Here is a 16,315-nt window from a genome sequence, read left to right as displayed (position 1 = left end):
CCTCACTTGGGAGGAGATCCCCAGATTCTCTCCAGAGAGACGGGAAATCCCTCCTAGTCTAATTTATACCTTGACTTTATTATATGTTTTAAAATTAGATTTAGGTACTGATAAAAATTCAAATAGCAGAGTACAGAGGCCTGTGGGATTTTTCTTCTCACGTTTCACAAAAAATTTAACAGCTTACTGGTTTCAGATCAAAACTCTAGAAGCCTCCATCACCACATTTCCTGTTTGTAACTGAACAAAGTACACACAAAAGATTTTAAGAAACAGAAGAGAGAAAAAACTGAGGTACAGATAAGACAAGGTTTACTGCCACACTGCTTCTAACATAACAGAGCAACATTACTTAGAAAAAAAGTTTGTGGGAGTATTTTTAATCCATACATTTGCCTATGGCTACATAAGAATTTTTCTGGGAAAAGAAGCATGCCAGGTAAGTGGCATTTTAAATTCTTGTGTTCAATTCCTATACCTAAGAATTTACATAATAATTTCCAAGCCTCTAGCAAAAAGACACTTAAGGTTTGGAAAGTAGTTTACAGAATTATTTTTTAAATGTGGGATAACTTTTACCACAATTAGAACATATTTTGAAATATATTAATAAGCATAAATTGACTACTTTCTCTTAAAAAGTTGGACAGCGTTTTATAATATAAAGCTAGTTGTAGCTATTCAGTAAGTGTTCCTTGATAATCACGTCATTTAAAGTACTTGTTTTTAAAGGAACTTTCGTTGACCATGCATATTCCTCTTTAGTTTAGTTCTAAAGCAGGTTAGGAGTAACAACATTCTGGGATTAACATGTACACACTGCTATATTTAAAATGGATAACCAACAAGGACCTACTGTATAGCACAGGGGACTCTACTCAATATTATGTAACAACCTAATCAGGAAAAGATTTTGAAAAAGAATAGAGACATATATACCTGAATCACCTTGTTGTACACCTGAAACTAACACAACATTGTTAATCAACTATACTCCAATATAAAATATAAAGTTAAAAAAAATAAAGCTGGTTAGGAGTAACAACATTCTAATTCCTTGGATTTTAGGCGCTATATTATCTTCTCAGAAATCAATTCAATCATCAACTTTCAGAGAGATGACAATATGCAAAGACCAGTGAAAATCCCATCACCTGTGGAATGGACTATGAGAGTTGAATCCACATTGATTAGCCGAATGTCTGCTCCACATTGACTATCATCTATCATTCCTCCTTTATTCTTTTATGTACTTTTAACTTCCTTAATAAGCATCTTTTTGTAATAAGAGAAGACATGATTATATAAAGTGGGAGAACTGTGAAATACATATGAAAAAAAATTTACATAGTTTTCATCACCTTAGAAAAATAAGATATTATGTCGTATTTCCTTCCAACTTTTGCTTCTATATATCTTCATGGTTTGCTTTTCATAACTGAAATAATAATGTAAATAAAATCATATGTTCAGCTTTTTCACTAACATAACCATCTCCATCTTTATGATAACTTCTGCTTAGTTGTTTTACATGAATGCACAAAGTGACACCTTTTGTGTTATAGTTTACTTAGTTGTTTATTGTTAGACATTAATGTTGTATACAGTCTTTTTATATTTTAAATGACAGAAAGATGAACAGCTCTATAGCGTTTTCTATATTAAGGGCTATTTTCTTAGGAAAGATTTCTAGACATGGATTACTGAATACGAAGTTATGAACATTTTTAAGTCTCATTATTGCCAAATTGCTTTTCCAAGGCTGATGCCAATTCACTCTCATCCTAGAGTGTTTCTCCTTAACAAGCTGGTCTCATTTTAAAAAATCTTTACTAATTTGATAAGCACAACATGCTAACCCATTGTTTAATATGTTTTACTTTGATTATAATGAGGATGAAAATTTTTGCATGGGTTTTTAAACTGTTTATAATTCTGTCATTTGTGAATTGTCTAATTACATTTTTGCTTATAATTGTGCTAATAGTATTTTTAATATCAATATGTATAAGCCATTTATAAAGACAATAGATATTTTAATTCCTGTGAATTTGTTTCCCAGTGTTTTGTTCCATGGATTTTAAAACTGATTGATTGGATTAATCACACAGGGAACATAAACTGATATATGGTTTTCACAATTCTCTTTATCTTTTCCAGGTACATATATTAGCAAAGAAATAAAACAATTGTTCCAGTTTTGCTAGTGCCCTGCAAGAAATGGACTTAGCAATACTATGAACAATTTCTATGAGCTGACAGTCATGGGGAACTTGGCAAGGGTGGGAAGGCTGAAGGCAGTGAATATGATGTTCAACTATTTCTCATTAATTAATTTTAAATTTGGAAGGGATGATAAAATTTCCTTCACAGTATTTCACAGTTTATGTTTAGATCCCTTCAGGTGTTATACAGGGGCTCCTCCATTGTCAGTTAAGACCTACAGTTCCACAGAAGAGATAAAATGTATACAGTATTTGCCATTAAAGCCCCATAGATCTTAAAAGCCAAGAAACAAAACCAAAAACCAAAAATCCTTAATGTGAAAGGAGAGACTCAGATTATAGTATTTTTTACACTAGATAGGTGAAGTAAAAAAGAAAATAAGTGTGAACACAATGGAAAAGTGAGATTATTCCTAGTTGAGTAAAACAATGTATGAAAAGAAAAACCCAAGTCTTTCCTTTTCTCCTACCTATATGCCTCGTAGTCACTGCATCAATAAATGTGCCAGCATCATACTTTCTACTGTGTTTTTGCATTCACATAAAATCAGTATTAGCTAAATCAAAGGCAAAAACAACTCCTTTGGGCTACCATTAATTTAGTTTAAACAATGATTCACAATTTAGTTACATATCGCTGTTTTTCATAAAAAAGGATTTTCATTGTCTTTTCTCACTTTTCTCTTCCCGTGAGCCTCAATCACCTTTTGAGAACAATGAAAGCCTGTCTTTTAGAGACTAGATAGGACTGATTTATGAATCATCTTTTAAATTCAGATGTTCTTTAAATTAAAAATAGGTCAAAGACAGTGTTTCATCATTTAATTTAGGTAACATTTGACAGGCGATTTCAAGAAAACTTGATCCAGGAATGATTGCCGCTTAAAGATCACAGCTGTAAGAAATATCCATAAATTGCTAGTTAATAATACATAAATAAATATTGGACTCTTTTCCAGGCATTTTTTTTCATTTAATTATTCATCATTCCTGAATTAAAAAGAAGAGAGAAAAAATTAACAGGCCTTCTTAAAACATTAAAGAAACATAGTAGTTACAGTACTTTGTTGGATGAAAGTTGCCACACACCCACGCCATCTTCAGAGGCTCTAACCAAGGTGCTTCTCCAATAGGAAACAATAAGTACATATACAAAATGGAGCAGCTACATACAGATAAAGAGAGGTTTGTCTACAGCAGGGATTTTGGCAGCACTTCAATCCCAGTAGGATTTCCCAAGTTTACTAATTCCAAGTTTAATTATGAAAGAGACAGAGTCTAGTACTGGAGGAATCATAACATACTGTCTTAAAATCGACCCTCCATCTCACTCCTGTATGTCCACTTTCCTCCACTAAATTCAGCAAGTATTGGTTAAGAGGAATCGTGATGTACTAGAAAGAGGGGACCTTCATGTCACACAGGTGGGGATCTGAACTTCAGTTTTACAGCTGGCTTAGTGTGAGGGTCAGCGTTTTGCAAAAAGTCAACAGCTAGTAAGTGACTTCACTCCTCTTTCCCGATACTATTTGAAAACAGATGTTCCAAAGCTTCATATTGTCATTGTCCCTCTCCCCATCATGGCCCCTCCCTGATATATATCATTCACTTCTCAAATAACCTTCTATTCATAATAGACACTCATTTAAATTGGGCAGTTTTCAAATTTTGCATTAAAAACAGTATCTTATTTACTTGAAAGCCTGGGACTAGATTTGAGAATCTCTTCCAGTGATTAGTCCACGACTCTAATGCCTTTTACTGATGGGATGATGGGGATGGATAGTGGTGGCAGAGGCTGTGTGGTCAGTGACAACATGCCACATCAAAGAGTCATCAAGAATGTGCCTAGTTTGACACCAAACGATCACCACAGTAGGAAACATTCATTTTACGAGTAGAATCCATGGGGATTGTAATATCAGAACTTTCATGTTGAACTTTCTAGGGTGCCTAAAATAAATATACACATTCATGGAATGCAAAGAAGAGATGGTCACTGCTCCGAGAGAGTTTACAAGCCAAGAAAGAGAAACCATCAAGGGAAGCCATATCCTATATACTATAAACTCACACACTTGTCTCAGTTACAGATCCTCTGAAGGAGAAACAATTAAGGCATTATATGTATTGCTCTTCCATTGTTAATTGTTTAAGGAAAGGCTCCTGTATGAATCAAACCTGCCAGCAGAAAGACATTACATTTGCTTAGCTGGGTTTCCTTCCAGAGTACATGTAATTGTGAATTCCAAAGACAGCGCCTGCCAAGAACTTTTGGCTTTAAATGAGTTAGAGGTCTTATAATTAAACCTACTACTATTAGCCCCTGGTAGTTGAAAGCTGTTTAGAAACTTAAATCATGGTTTTCCTAGCTGTCATTGCTTCACTAACAACTTCCCGATGCTTTTGGCTTTTTAACAGTATAAATAGTTAAATTAAAATTGTGTAGGAGTTCTTTTTAAATTGATAAAAGCTATGTAAATGAAAGTAATTGCAATTAATGAATAATGATACTAAAGATTGCATTTGTCGGGCAAGAATTTTTAGGTACTTTGCATACGCACTATTATAAGAGGGACTGTCTATATTGAATAGATACCCACATGGGGCTAGAGTACTTTCCATACAACATGTGGAAAGAAACTGGGTGAGGGGTGGTACAAAGTATGTGTGTGAGTGTGTGTATGTGAACATTTACACAAATCTACCATTCAAGTTGAAAGTCTCCATCATTTAGCTATTCAATATCTTCTTATCTCTGTTTTGTTTCATTTATCAAAATGGGGGCATTTATTGTTGTCAATCAACAAATTATGAAAGATACCAAGAATGTGATGAAATACAAAGCTTCTAAATGAAAATCTTCCTATTTGTAACTCAGATCACATTACAAAAGAAAAATATCTTGGAAAGCAGAAGGGTTAGAAAGGAATCATAGACTCCTAAAAAGAGAGGAAAACTGGAGACTATGCTAAACCAACCCCCCACATTAGAATTTAGCCTGTGTTTTAAAAGGCCTCCAATTGATTATGTAAAACAAATTTACTGTTACAGCAAAGACAAAACCCAGCCCTAAAGGAATGTGCAGTGTGGTCCATGTTCTTACCTTGGAGTTGCTGACATATTTCATGAAAATTATTAGGACTTTCCTAAAGCCTTTAGTATAAGTGTAGTCTTGTGATATTGGTTTGGTTATTTCTTTGTAGCTGAGAGAAAAATTATCTTCTTGTAGCAATTAATGGACTAATACAACTTTTCAGTGCATCCTTTAATTAAAAAGGAGAAAGGAAAATTTTTAATTGAAATATAATTTTTGTGAATGATAGGATAATTTCTAGCTAGAATTAGTGTAATTTTTAAAATGAAATTAGGGCTTTCTGCTTACTGCCTTGAAGTACACCTTTTTATTTTTTGATGATTATTTATTTATTTGGCCGTGTCAGGTCTTAGTTGTGGCATGCGGGATCATCACTGCGGCACGAGAGATCTTTCATTGTAGCATGCGGGCTTCTCTCTAGTTGTGGTGCAAGGGCTCTAGAGTGCACAGGCTTAGTTGTCCCACGGCATGTGGGATCTTAGTTTCTTGACCAGGGATTGAACCGGAGTCCCCTGCATTGGAAGGTGGATTCTTAACCACTGGACCACCAGGGAAGCCCTGAAGAACACCTTTTTATACTGTGTTATATTTTATTTACCCAAACCATGGTATATACTAAATACTAGATGCTGTGAGAAATGGAAAAAAACTAAGTACGAAGGAGATTGATTTTATTAGTTCTCCCAAAGGTAATAAATTCTAGAGATTTGTTATAATTTTCTATGTATTTATTTGCTCTCTTACCCTTCCCCCAGAAAGAGTGGTATTAGAAGTACACAGAACAGTATAAAGGACAACCAAATAAATCAACACAAAGAGAAAATAAGGAGCAAGGTGTATGATTAGTTCACAAATATGAATAGCATATAATTCCTAGAGATTTAGTTAAGATAGAGTGTGTGTCAGATGATACACAAGGCCAGACAGATGACCAGTGACAATATTCACATGGATTATAAGAGTAAAAATGTATCTGTTCTTGAGGAGATCCTCAGCTTCTTATACCTGATACCAAGTGATGTATTAAGCAATATCTTCTAGTCCATAGCATCTCTATAATTAATAAATTCAACAGCAAGTTTCGTACTGTTGGTTCTTTTTCTTAAAATGAGTTTTATTTTGCTCTGATGACAAAGACAGAAAATGTAGAAATGGAAGAGAATAAAAAGAGCAACAGAGAGTTAATTTTTATTTTCTGACTACAACCTGAAGTTTAGTTCTCTGTTGCTATTTTAGGCAGGTCATCAGCTGAGATGGAAGCAAGTTTGATACTCTCTTAAGAAATCTTGGGAACATAACTGGCACATGTGTCAGTATAGAAATCATCGAAGCCACCATTTAGAGATTGATCCAGGGAAAACCTACAGGGAGGGTCAAAAATCTTCCAAAATCAGTTTTGCACCCTTTAAGCATGTGTATAAATGAATGAACAAATTCCTAAAATATGTCATGGGGATTTGATGCAATAATTCTAGACTGGACTATTCCTAAAGCAAGGTTACAAGTCACCCAATTTGGCTAAAGGTAAGTTATCAAAACATCCATCAAATTCTTAATTTTAAGCAGTGCAGCTTTTTGGTCAATGTGTTGTGTTCTTAGATAAGTTATACTATACTACTTTATATTATGGTATATAATTTCTAGGCTGAAAATAAAAAGAAATAATAAAGAACACCTGCCAAAAACAATAATTTGAGTTTTAAGTGCAGTAGTTAATCTTCAGTCATTCTCTCTCTGACAATGGCTAGACAAAACAATTTCATGAGGTTACTCTTGGTTTATGCAGGTAGAACCACGTTTCAGCATATATGAAAACATCCATTTTTCTGTTCTCATAGTAGGAGAGTGTGCATTTAATACGTAAACACAAACATATTAGGTCTTTAAGGTAAAGGTTGAAGAAAAGAGAATGGAAGCATATCCCCATTTCATGCTTCTCAAAATTATTATGTGGTCTGTGAAGAGGCTGTTTCTACTCACCCTGACTCTTACGTTTTATGCAAGCATCCGAGTTTTATGCAAGCATATATGTCCTAGAGTTGCAATAGAGTTCACAGCTTAGCTCAGCTAGTGGTATTTTCTAAATCTCTTTTTCTGGAGATTTTAATGACACTAATCAAACTTCTCAAAGACTGATTTTCTAAACAAGAAAATAAAATTTTACCTTTATAGTTGTTACCACCCCTATAAATCTAATCAGATAGCTATCTGTTAGCTCCAACTACCTTGTATCAAGTTTCCTAGGAAATAAATAATAATCATCAGATGTTTTTGGCAATATAGATTCGGTGCAGAGAGAATTAGGTTGTGGTTGATGAGTAGTTTCACCAAAGCTACAGTGAGCACTCTTCTCACAGTGATCTGTTTCCCAGCCACTGGGAGATAGATAGGTCCTTTCTCAATAGTACTAGAGACAAATGTAGCAGAATCTTCACTTGGTCTTTTCCTGGGTTGTGGATGTGTCTAGATGTCATACTTGATCAGAACCTTTCTGTTGGCCCTGGTTATTACATTTATCCTTCTTCAGCCACTCTTCATTTACTTAGTTGGCACGTGTTTAGTGAGCACCTACTTTGTGCTGAATAGGTTGCCGAAATAATAGTGGGAGTCTTACTAGTAGTAAGATAATAATAATAACAATAGCTACCATTTATTGAGCATCTATTAGTGAGAAATGCTATTCTACAAATTTCATTATATGTCTTAATGAATACCCATAAAAATAGGTATAACGAGGAAATTAAAGAATGAAGACAAAGATCAATAAATCATTCTTTCTGTCCTTTGGGTAGCTCACAGTCTAGTGAGTGAGTGCTTCAGAAAGAAGGTACTTTCGAATAGTTTGTCAGATGGCCAAGGGGGAAAGTATTTCAGGAAAAGGGGCAAATATACAGACATAAAGGCATGAAATGGTAAGTATGGTATCTACTGAAAATTGCAAGTGCTTCAGAATGATTGGAGCATGGTACATTATTGGGTGGATATAGTAGGTAAGTCCTAAAAGACAGGCAGGAAACTTAAAGTAACATTTTGTGGAAATTACTCATGGTAACGAAAGAAAAGTGTTACATCCTCTATGTTTAGGGCAGAGATAGGAGCAGGTACCTTCTCCTGAAGGACCTATGTCACAGGCTCCAAAGAGAAAACAAAGGGACAACTTTCTCCAGAAACCATGGAGGAGAAGAGTGTATGGGGATCGTGTGTGTAAAGACAGTAGCTGGGTTAAGAGTGGTGTTTGATGGAGCAAGGATTAATGGAAAGAGCCATAAACATAAAGTCAGGGCCAATTGAACTAATAGGAACAGAGGCCAAATTGACCTGAGCAGGGTCTGCTTAGTATTGTGTTTTAAAATATTGGCCTTCAAGACACCAAAATTCTTTGAGATGTGCATGTCCTTTGATCCAGCAATTCACCTTCAGGGATTTTTACCTTAAAAAAAATTCAGGTTGGGTGTATAGTTTTAGCTAAAGCTAGTCATCACAAGATTTCTTATATAACTAAAAATTAGAAGCAACTTAAATGTCTAAGGATAAGGGATTGATTAAATAAATTATGGGGGCTTCCCTGGTGGCACAGTGGTTGAGAGTCTGTCTGCCGATGCGGGGGACACGGGTTCGTGCCCCGGTCCAGGAAGATCCCACATGCCGCGGAGCGGCTGGGCCCGTGAGCCATGGCCGCTGAGCCTGCACGTCTGGAGCCTGTGCTCCACAACGGGAGAGGCTACAACAGTGAGAGGCCAGTGTACCGCAAAAATAAATAAATAAATAAATAAATTATGGAAAATCCATACAGTGGAATAGACAGCAGCTAAAAGAAATGGAAGAATATTTTGCTTATAGGAAAAGACCCATGCTATAAAATTATCAGGGGAAATGTAAATAACAGTATAGTCAGTATAACTAAATTCTATGCCTCCGACCATAACAACTTCTACACAGAAAATAATAATAAGTTTGGAATTGTATTAACCAAGGTGTTCACAGTGATTGTCTCTTGATAGTAGGATTAGAGTTGATTCTTATCTTTTTGTTTTGCTTATCTGAGTTTACTAATTGTTTTTAACTTTGAAGATACATGATGTGTATAATAAGTCTGGCCTCTTTGTAGCAATTAAAGTTCATTTATTTCAGTGTCACCAAACTCTGACTGTAGAGGGTGAGTGATGAGAGTCTACATTTGGCTGAGTGAATAACCTAAAATGACAGTTGTAACATATCACAATAGAAAATATAGTGTGTGAACTCAAACTGCTTTAAAATGTGAATGAACTTAGAACTGTATCTAGACTGTGGGTCCTTAAGGGACATACACAAGGAAAAGAAAAGAAGAAAACTCTTTAATAATAGAATCATTAATTTAATCATTACTTTAATAACAGAAATCAGAAATTAATAACCCTATACTGTGACAGCAAAGAGGGAAACTGAGACCCATCTGGCAAGTGAGACAGCTTGCTGGCCCGATTGTTCACCATGATAGTTAAATCAACCACCTGAAAGGGGTTATTATCAACAGGAGGTGGGGAACAATCGAGCTCTGAAAGTTTGCCTTAAAAATTTGCTTTAACCCAGCAATTTTACTCCCAGGAACCTTTCTCCAGATAAGTTCACATACATGGAAAATGTCTATCCAATGGAGTTTCTTGCGTTATTGTTTGTAAGAAAAATGTTTTAAAAATCAGACTGTCCATCTTAGAGAATTGGGTATATAAATTATATTACAGTAACACTATGAAATTCTATGCAACCACTAAAAATAACATACTAACATGGTAAAAATCCCCCAAACACAGTGGTAAGTTTTTAAAAAAAGTCTAGTAAAGGGCTTCCCTGGTGGCGCAGTGGTTGAGAGTCCGCCTGCCGATGCAGGGGACATGGGTTCGTGCCCCGGTCTGGGAAGATCCCACATGCCGCGGAGCGGCTAGGCCCGTGAGCCATGGCCGCTGAGCCTGCGCGTCCGGAGCCTGTGCTCCACAAGGGGAGAGGCCACAACAGTGAGAGGCCTGCCTACCGCAAAAAAAAAAAAAAAAAAAAAAAGCTAGTAAGTGTAATATTAGTGTCCCATTTATGTTTTCATAGAGGACCTTAAATGTTACTCTATATTTGGAATTTTTAAAATTTATACTCAGCAGGCACTTGTTTTTTAAATAAACAATTAGACATAAAAATCAAATCTAAAAATATATGCAGTATCATATAACTAGAATTTTTAATATATTTAAAATAGTTTATTATATTATAGAATTCTATAAGTATTTATGGGACTATGTTCATGATGAATAAATTAAGCGCCTCCAAATGTTAGTGTTTTAACCAAATTAATTGGTAGCTCTATTGCAGAAGATAAAAGACTGCTCAAGTCTTCTCAGTTTTCTTATACTTTATGAAATATAAAAATTCCCTTAAAGAAAATAAAACCACTCATTTCACTAATCAAGGGCAACTGACAGGCAATATCCCACAAAACCCCCTTTACAGCTCAGGAATGAAAAAAGAGGCCTTCGCAGAGGGGAAGAGCAGAATCAACCCTCCATTATCTGCTCATGGAGCTCTAAATAGTATGAGAAAACTCCTTATGGCCAGTCTTGACAAAACTGGGTTACTATTATTCCAGTATTATTGTTTTATCCCAACACACAGTGTCCTACAGTACTGGGATTAGTAGAACGTGATAAGTGGTTCTCCATAATAATGAAAGCATGTATTCAATATGACTACAGACAAAGGATTAAAGAAAGGGGAAAAGTATAGCCTATTATGACTCTGCATAATTTGGAAGTTCTTAATTTTGAACGAAAGTTTTTATAACCTGTCACTATTTGTCAAATCTTAGTAGCTACACTAAAAATGTCTTCCATTTCATCTTTACTAAGAATGTGGGACACTTGCTTTCTTTTACCCAGGCGGGAATTTGAATACCCATTTTGAAATCTGTAAAAAGCCTTTGGCTGTCAATGCTAACTGACTTCTTGACAGAGATTTGTCCTTTGTTGTGAATAAACACAGTAGTTTTAATTGTGGGAATACCTAGTTCAAAACAAATGAATAAGCAGCTACTATATTAAGCGTGTGTTTGCTTCTGTTCACAGAAAACTCTGAATGCCAGTTTTATGTCTGGGCAATTCTAGCCTTCTTGGGTTTAGCTCTGACTATATCGCTTATCTTCAACATTTCCCACTATGTGGAAAAGCAGCGACAAGGTAAGACATTTTCAGAAATAGCCATATGAAACCACTTGAGTGGAGATTGAGTCACTGGAAAACCTACAGAATAAGATGATTTTATGAAATGTTATCCAATAAGATATTTTTATCTGCAGAAAATCTATTTGGTACATTTTTTTCACGCTGAAGGTTCTCTTAATTTAAACATGTAATCATGTTAGAAATGTAACTCCCAATTTTAGCTTTATCTCTACTAGAGGGTAGAGCATAGGAAGGGATTATCCTGGGAAAATGTCTTTTTCCATCTTCCTCCTCCAGTTGAACAACTCACGAAATTGTAGCCTATTCTGGAGCATCTGTAAAGGTTCCTTCTGGTGTGTGATGAGAAGAGTGAAGACTAGGTCTTTAAGGTTCCACTCAAGTCTATTCAAACTTCTCAGCATCAGTCAGGGCCTCTAGAGTGCAGCAGGCTTGGTTGGGATCAGAAGGGAACTGGAAAAGCAATAGACTTAACCACGGGCTTTTTGTCAAACACTCCCAGGGTCTAGGATCTGCCACCGACAGCTTTTCTTTCCATTAAGCTGGGCAGAAGTTTTAACCACGTGGCTTTCACCCTCTTGTGCCATGATTGAATTAGTGTGGTGCCCATCAAGTGGCACAATATTTGCACACTGTAGGCACTCAACATAGGCATGTATGCTGAATACAATGATGGGTGAATGGAGGAATGAAAGTTCAGCTATTTCTTGGAGTGCTCTTAATATTCTAGAACAAAAAAAACTCTTGGGGGCAGGACATTTAAGTGGTAAACAAATAGAAAAGAAAAGGTAAATACATTTTCTTTAAACAGATGAAAATAAATAAAGCAAAGTTAACAAAACTAAGTTAGGTACATGTGTCCAAGAAAAAGTACATGAAGCTAAATTAGAACAATGGTCAGATTCCAAAGAGAGTCCTTGATCCACTTAAGAGTGTCTTAAGTGTTGATAACGCTAATGTAAGGTATGAAGAAGGCATTATTGTCATACAGATTTGAAAAAAAAGATGAGAGGCACTAGCAAATGAAGTGACATGGCTGAGGTCTCACATCTATTCAATACCAAAATTACGAATAAATGCTCAGTTTTTCTAATCATCTGTTTAAAACAGTTTCCACCAGCACATGCTACTTTTACACTGTTGACCAAATGTCCTCAGCCAGAAACCCAACACTCTTTTAGGCTATTATATCATCCCTATACCAAAGATGAAATTCCAGGTAAGCAACACATTTTCATTAGCAATGATTTCAGTAGTTATTTTTTATTTTCAAATATTTTTCAGACTAACAACCTTTATATGTCAGTGCAAGATGACCCATCAGACATCTTCTAAAAAGTTTCCTTTATAGAAAGAAGAGAGCTAAGAGTAGCACTTTTCTTTGTATAATAGCTTAAGATGACTACATTTCAACTTTATTAAAATATTTTATGAATGCAGATAATATTGTCACCTGAATTAGTAAAAGGTGAATTGAGAGCTGTAAGAGATGAAATAATTTAAGGTGGGAACCAGGACAAGAATAATTATCTGAGCGAGTACTTCACTCTTTCTTGATTCCCGCCGAAATCCTCTGGAGATTTGTATGGGGCCAGGGAACAAGTGTTTATGTGTTTAACGTAAACCCAACTGTTTAACTTAAATTTTATTTAGTAAATTTGACCTATTTACTTTCAACCTAAATAGTCCTTTTTTTCAGCCCTATGATTGCACTGAATTGTGGTGAATATGTATGTTTAGAATCACTTTTTATCAATGTGATCAAGATCAGGGCTGGTCTAATTTTACTGACCTATTACTTCTGCCCAGAACTATTTGGCTGTACCAGTCTATTACAACACAAGGTGAATAGGTTTTCCAATTCTCATTTTTGGTTGTTTGTGTATTGGGATTTATTTACCCATATTCATACCATTTTGCTACCATACAAACTTTTGGGGGGAGTTATTTGCTTGTGATGATTAGTTGACTACTGTTAAAAGACAGTTGCCTAACTAAAAAAAAGCAGGCTTTTCTTTTTTCTACAAAGACAGATTTTTTTTTCTTCTTTCTAATTGTACAAACCCAGGCATGCTATAGTGACTCTATTGCCTGAAATCAACAGAGTGGGAAAGAACGCTTAAAAAAACAGGAAATTGTGAATTACATTTATTGATGTACTTTTCAAAATCAATTTCAGTTCCCTCAATTGTTTTTAAAATCATGGCCTTTGAAGTCAAGCTGACCTGTATTAGAACTCTGTTTTCAATATCTACCTGGGAGAACTTGTCTGAGGAACATAACGTCTCTGACTTTCAGATTCCTTATCTACAAAATGTGGAAAATACTATCTAGACCATAGAGTTCTTGTGAGAAGTATGTAGATACCTCAGCACAGTGCTGAGGATTTAGTAGGCGGGTCCTGGACAGGGTACAGCCCACGTCACTGTTCCTGGTGGCCCTGGTGCTTCCTTCTTTTGCTCCTTCCACAAATGTTAGAGGTTTACTATGGCTTCATTGAATTTTAATGTCTGTTATTTCAGCAAACATTAGCTTCTCTGGCTTTTTCACCCCTCCCACCATCCTTAAACTCTCTAAGCCCTCTCCAGCTCTCGTCCCATTTCCTGCCCCCCGTCTCTTTATTGTTTAACATGTCTGTACGATAACCTGAGTTTCAGTGATAACGGTTGTGTTCAAGTCACATACAGGCTCATTTTAGAGAGTTTTCTGTAGGCTTCCATGGAGTTGGTTCTAAATATTAGTCTGTCTCAAATTAATTTATCTGAGCAGTAAAGAGCTAAAGACTCTCGAACACATCCCTCTTGTGTACCCTCACCGACTCCTTCATGGTGATCTTATGCCCTACAGATGCATATGAGCCCAGTGGATTGCCTGCTGCAGAGCCCTGCCTCTCTCTTTCTAAGGATGGTGAAAAAGACAGAGACGCCAGTGGGAGGGGGAGAAAAAGACACCTAGAGAGAGGGGAGTGGAGACATGCCAGAGTGCTCCAGTCTCCACCACAGCCCCCTGATGCTCACTGCACCATCACTCCCACCAGCCAAAGACACTACACCCTTACCCAGGTCTGAGCCAGGTCCCACACACTCTGTCTGACTACTCCAGGCAGGATGCAGTGTCCAGCAGGGGAGTCACAAGTTTCAGCACTGGGTCAAGTATAGGGATGGAGTGCTATCTCATACCCTCATGTGCACCTTCCCATCCTTTTAGGACAGCCTCTTTCCCCCACACCCCACCCCACCCCCAATCCCCTAGACCTGCAATCTGCTAGGAATTATGGTACCACCCACTTCCACCACCGGAACTTGGGTTGGGTCATGGGTAGGCTCACCCCCGAGCTCATGGATCCAGAAAAAAACAAAAAAAGACAGACTTCACTCAATCTTTACTCCTTAGGCAGAGCACATTACCCTGGGTCTTGCACTTTATAGATGTGCAAATTTAAGATTAGCCTTGGAACAGTGTTTGCTGTTGCCAAATAAGGCCCTTTGTTCTTATCCCATCTCCCCTTTTTCTCTCTGCAGTCCATTCTCAACCACTCAAGTATTACTAATGACCCATCCTTTCTACCTCATATGAACGAAGAGCACTGTCTTTCTTTCTCACCCAGAGATTCCAAGTGGATTTGGGATTAGCTCTGCAAACTTTTTGACTCCTTTTCAGTCCTCCTGAAGACTCCTCACTGCTTTGTTTCTCCTGGACAGACAGACTAGAAGAGATTGCATCATATTAGCCAGTTTTTCTGCCCCTTGGTCTGTGTACACAATGCCCCTGCATCTGGCCTTATGTAGCTTTTTATTTCTACATCTTTGTGCTATTCTTTGTGGCTAAGAAACTTGCAAGATATGACTCCACCTTGGCAAACAGTCAGCGAGTAAGTTTTGCAGGTGTATTAAATAGCTTATAAAAGAAAATCTCTATCCCAGCAACAATGCACTATCTACACATTCAATCAGATAGACAAGATAAGCCTCTCCTTGATGTTTTCTGCAGCAGGGCTAGGTAGAAGCTTTGAAATGGAGTCCTCCTTCCCCCAAAATAAATCTTTCATTTTTATGTGATTCTTTGTCCAAATCTGTTCTTTAGTAGGATTATATTTATTTCTTTTTCTGATAGGAATGCATTCACTTTTTCTTCCTTTAAGCCCCAAAACTATTTTTTATCTAATCTTTCTTCTCTGTTTTGAGAAGGATAAAGAACTGCATGGTTTGCTCATACATCAAAGTCCTATCAGGGTAACTCCTATTTGCTAGAAAATTATGGCACATATTTCACATTAAAAATGTATCATAAAATTTGTATTATGGGGTTTAAACCATGTGTTCTTGTTTCTTGTTGTTATGTATCGCACATGGAAGAGTGAACACTATAAAGGGGAAAACATAAAAGAAAATGTTAGCTCACACCCTTTCAACCATGAACCTGACCACAGTGTTTATATCTGAATCACAGAGAGAATTATGAAAACTCACCCAGCTTTTCTCACACAGAGTCTTGCAAACATAACTGCTTTATAATAAAAACTGTGTTTGATTTTATTAAATATAACTGAAATGTTTAAGTAGGTTTTAAACCATGCCATTTACTTTTAAATAAACCTATAAGGCCTGATGACAGAGCAAGCTCTTTTCGGGAGCCTGAGCTTGCTGACCTTTCTCCTTTGCCATAACCTCTAAACCTTTGACTGCTATACCTCTATTGAAAGAGATCATATTCTATCACAGTTCTTATGGTAAGTATTGTAAAACTAAAACCACGCAAGTACTGATTGTCCCACTCCAGATTATACATTT

The 16,315-nt window shown here is 36.4% G+C and overlaps 1 protein-coding gene across 1 annotated transcript in view; it reads left to right on the top strand.

Annotated features, from left to right (window-relative positions):
- Nucleotides 1-300: 300 nt before the first annotated feature.
- The window catches only part of TRAT1 (T cell receptor associated transmembrane adaptor 1), a 35,755-nt gene continuing 19,740 nt past the window's right edge, over nt 301-16,315 (top strand). The window contains exons 1-2 of the mRNA XM_082625376.1: nt 301-439; nt 11,412-11,522. Coding sequence (XP_082481502.1) covers nt 433-439; nt 11,412-11,522 — 118 coding nt within the window. The 5' untranslated portion in view covers nt 301-432. The remainder of the gene's footprint in view (nt 440-11,411; nt 11,523-16,315) is intronic.

The sequence above is a fragment of the Mesoplodon mirus genome (genome assembly GCF_964341445.2).
Source record: "Mesoplodon mirus genome assembly, chromosome: 6".
Classification (NCBI taxonomy): Eukaryota; Metazoa; Chordata; class Mammalia; order Artiodactyla; family Ziphiidae; genus Mesoplodon; species Mesoplodon mirus.
Note: the sequence above shows the minus strand (reverse complement) of the source record. Positions and strands in the feature narration are given on the sequence as shown.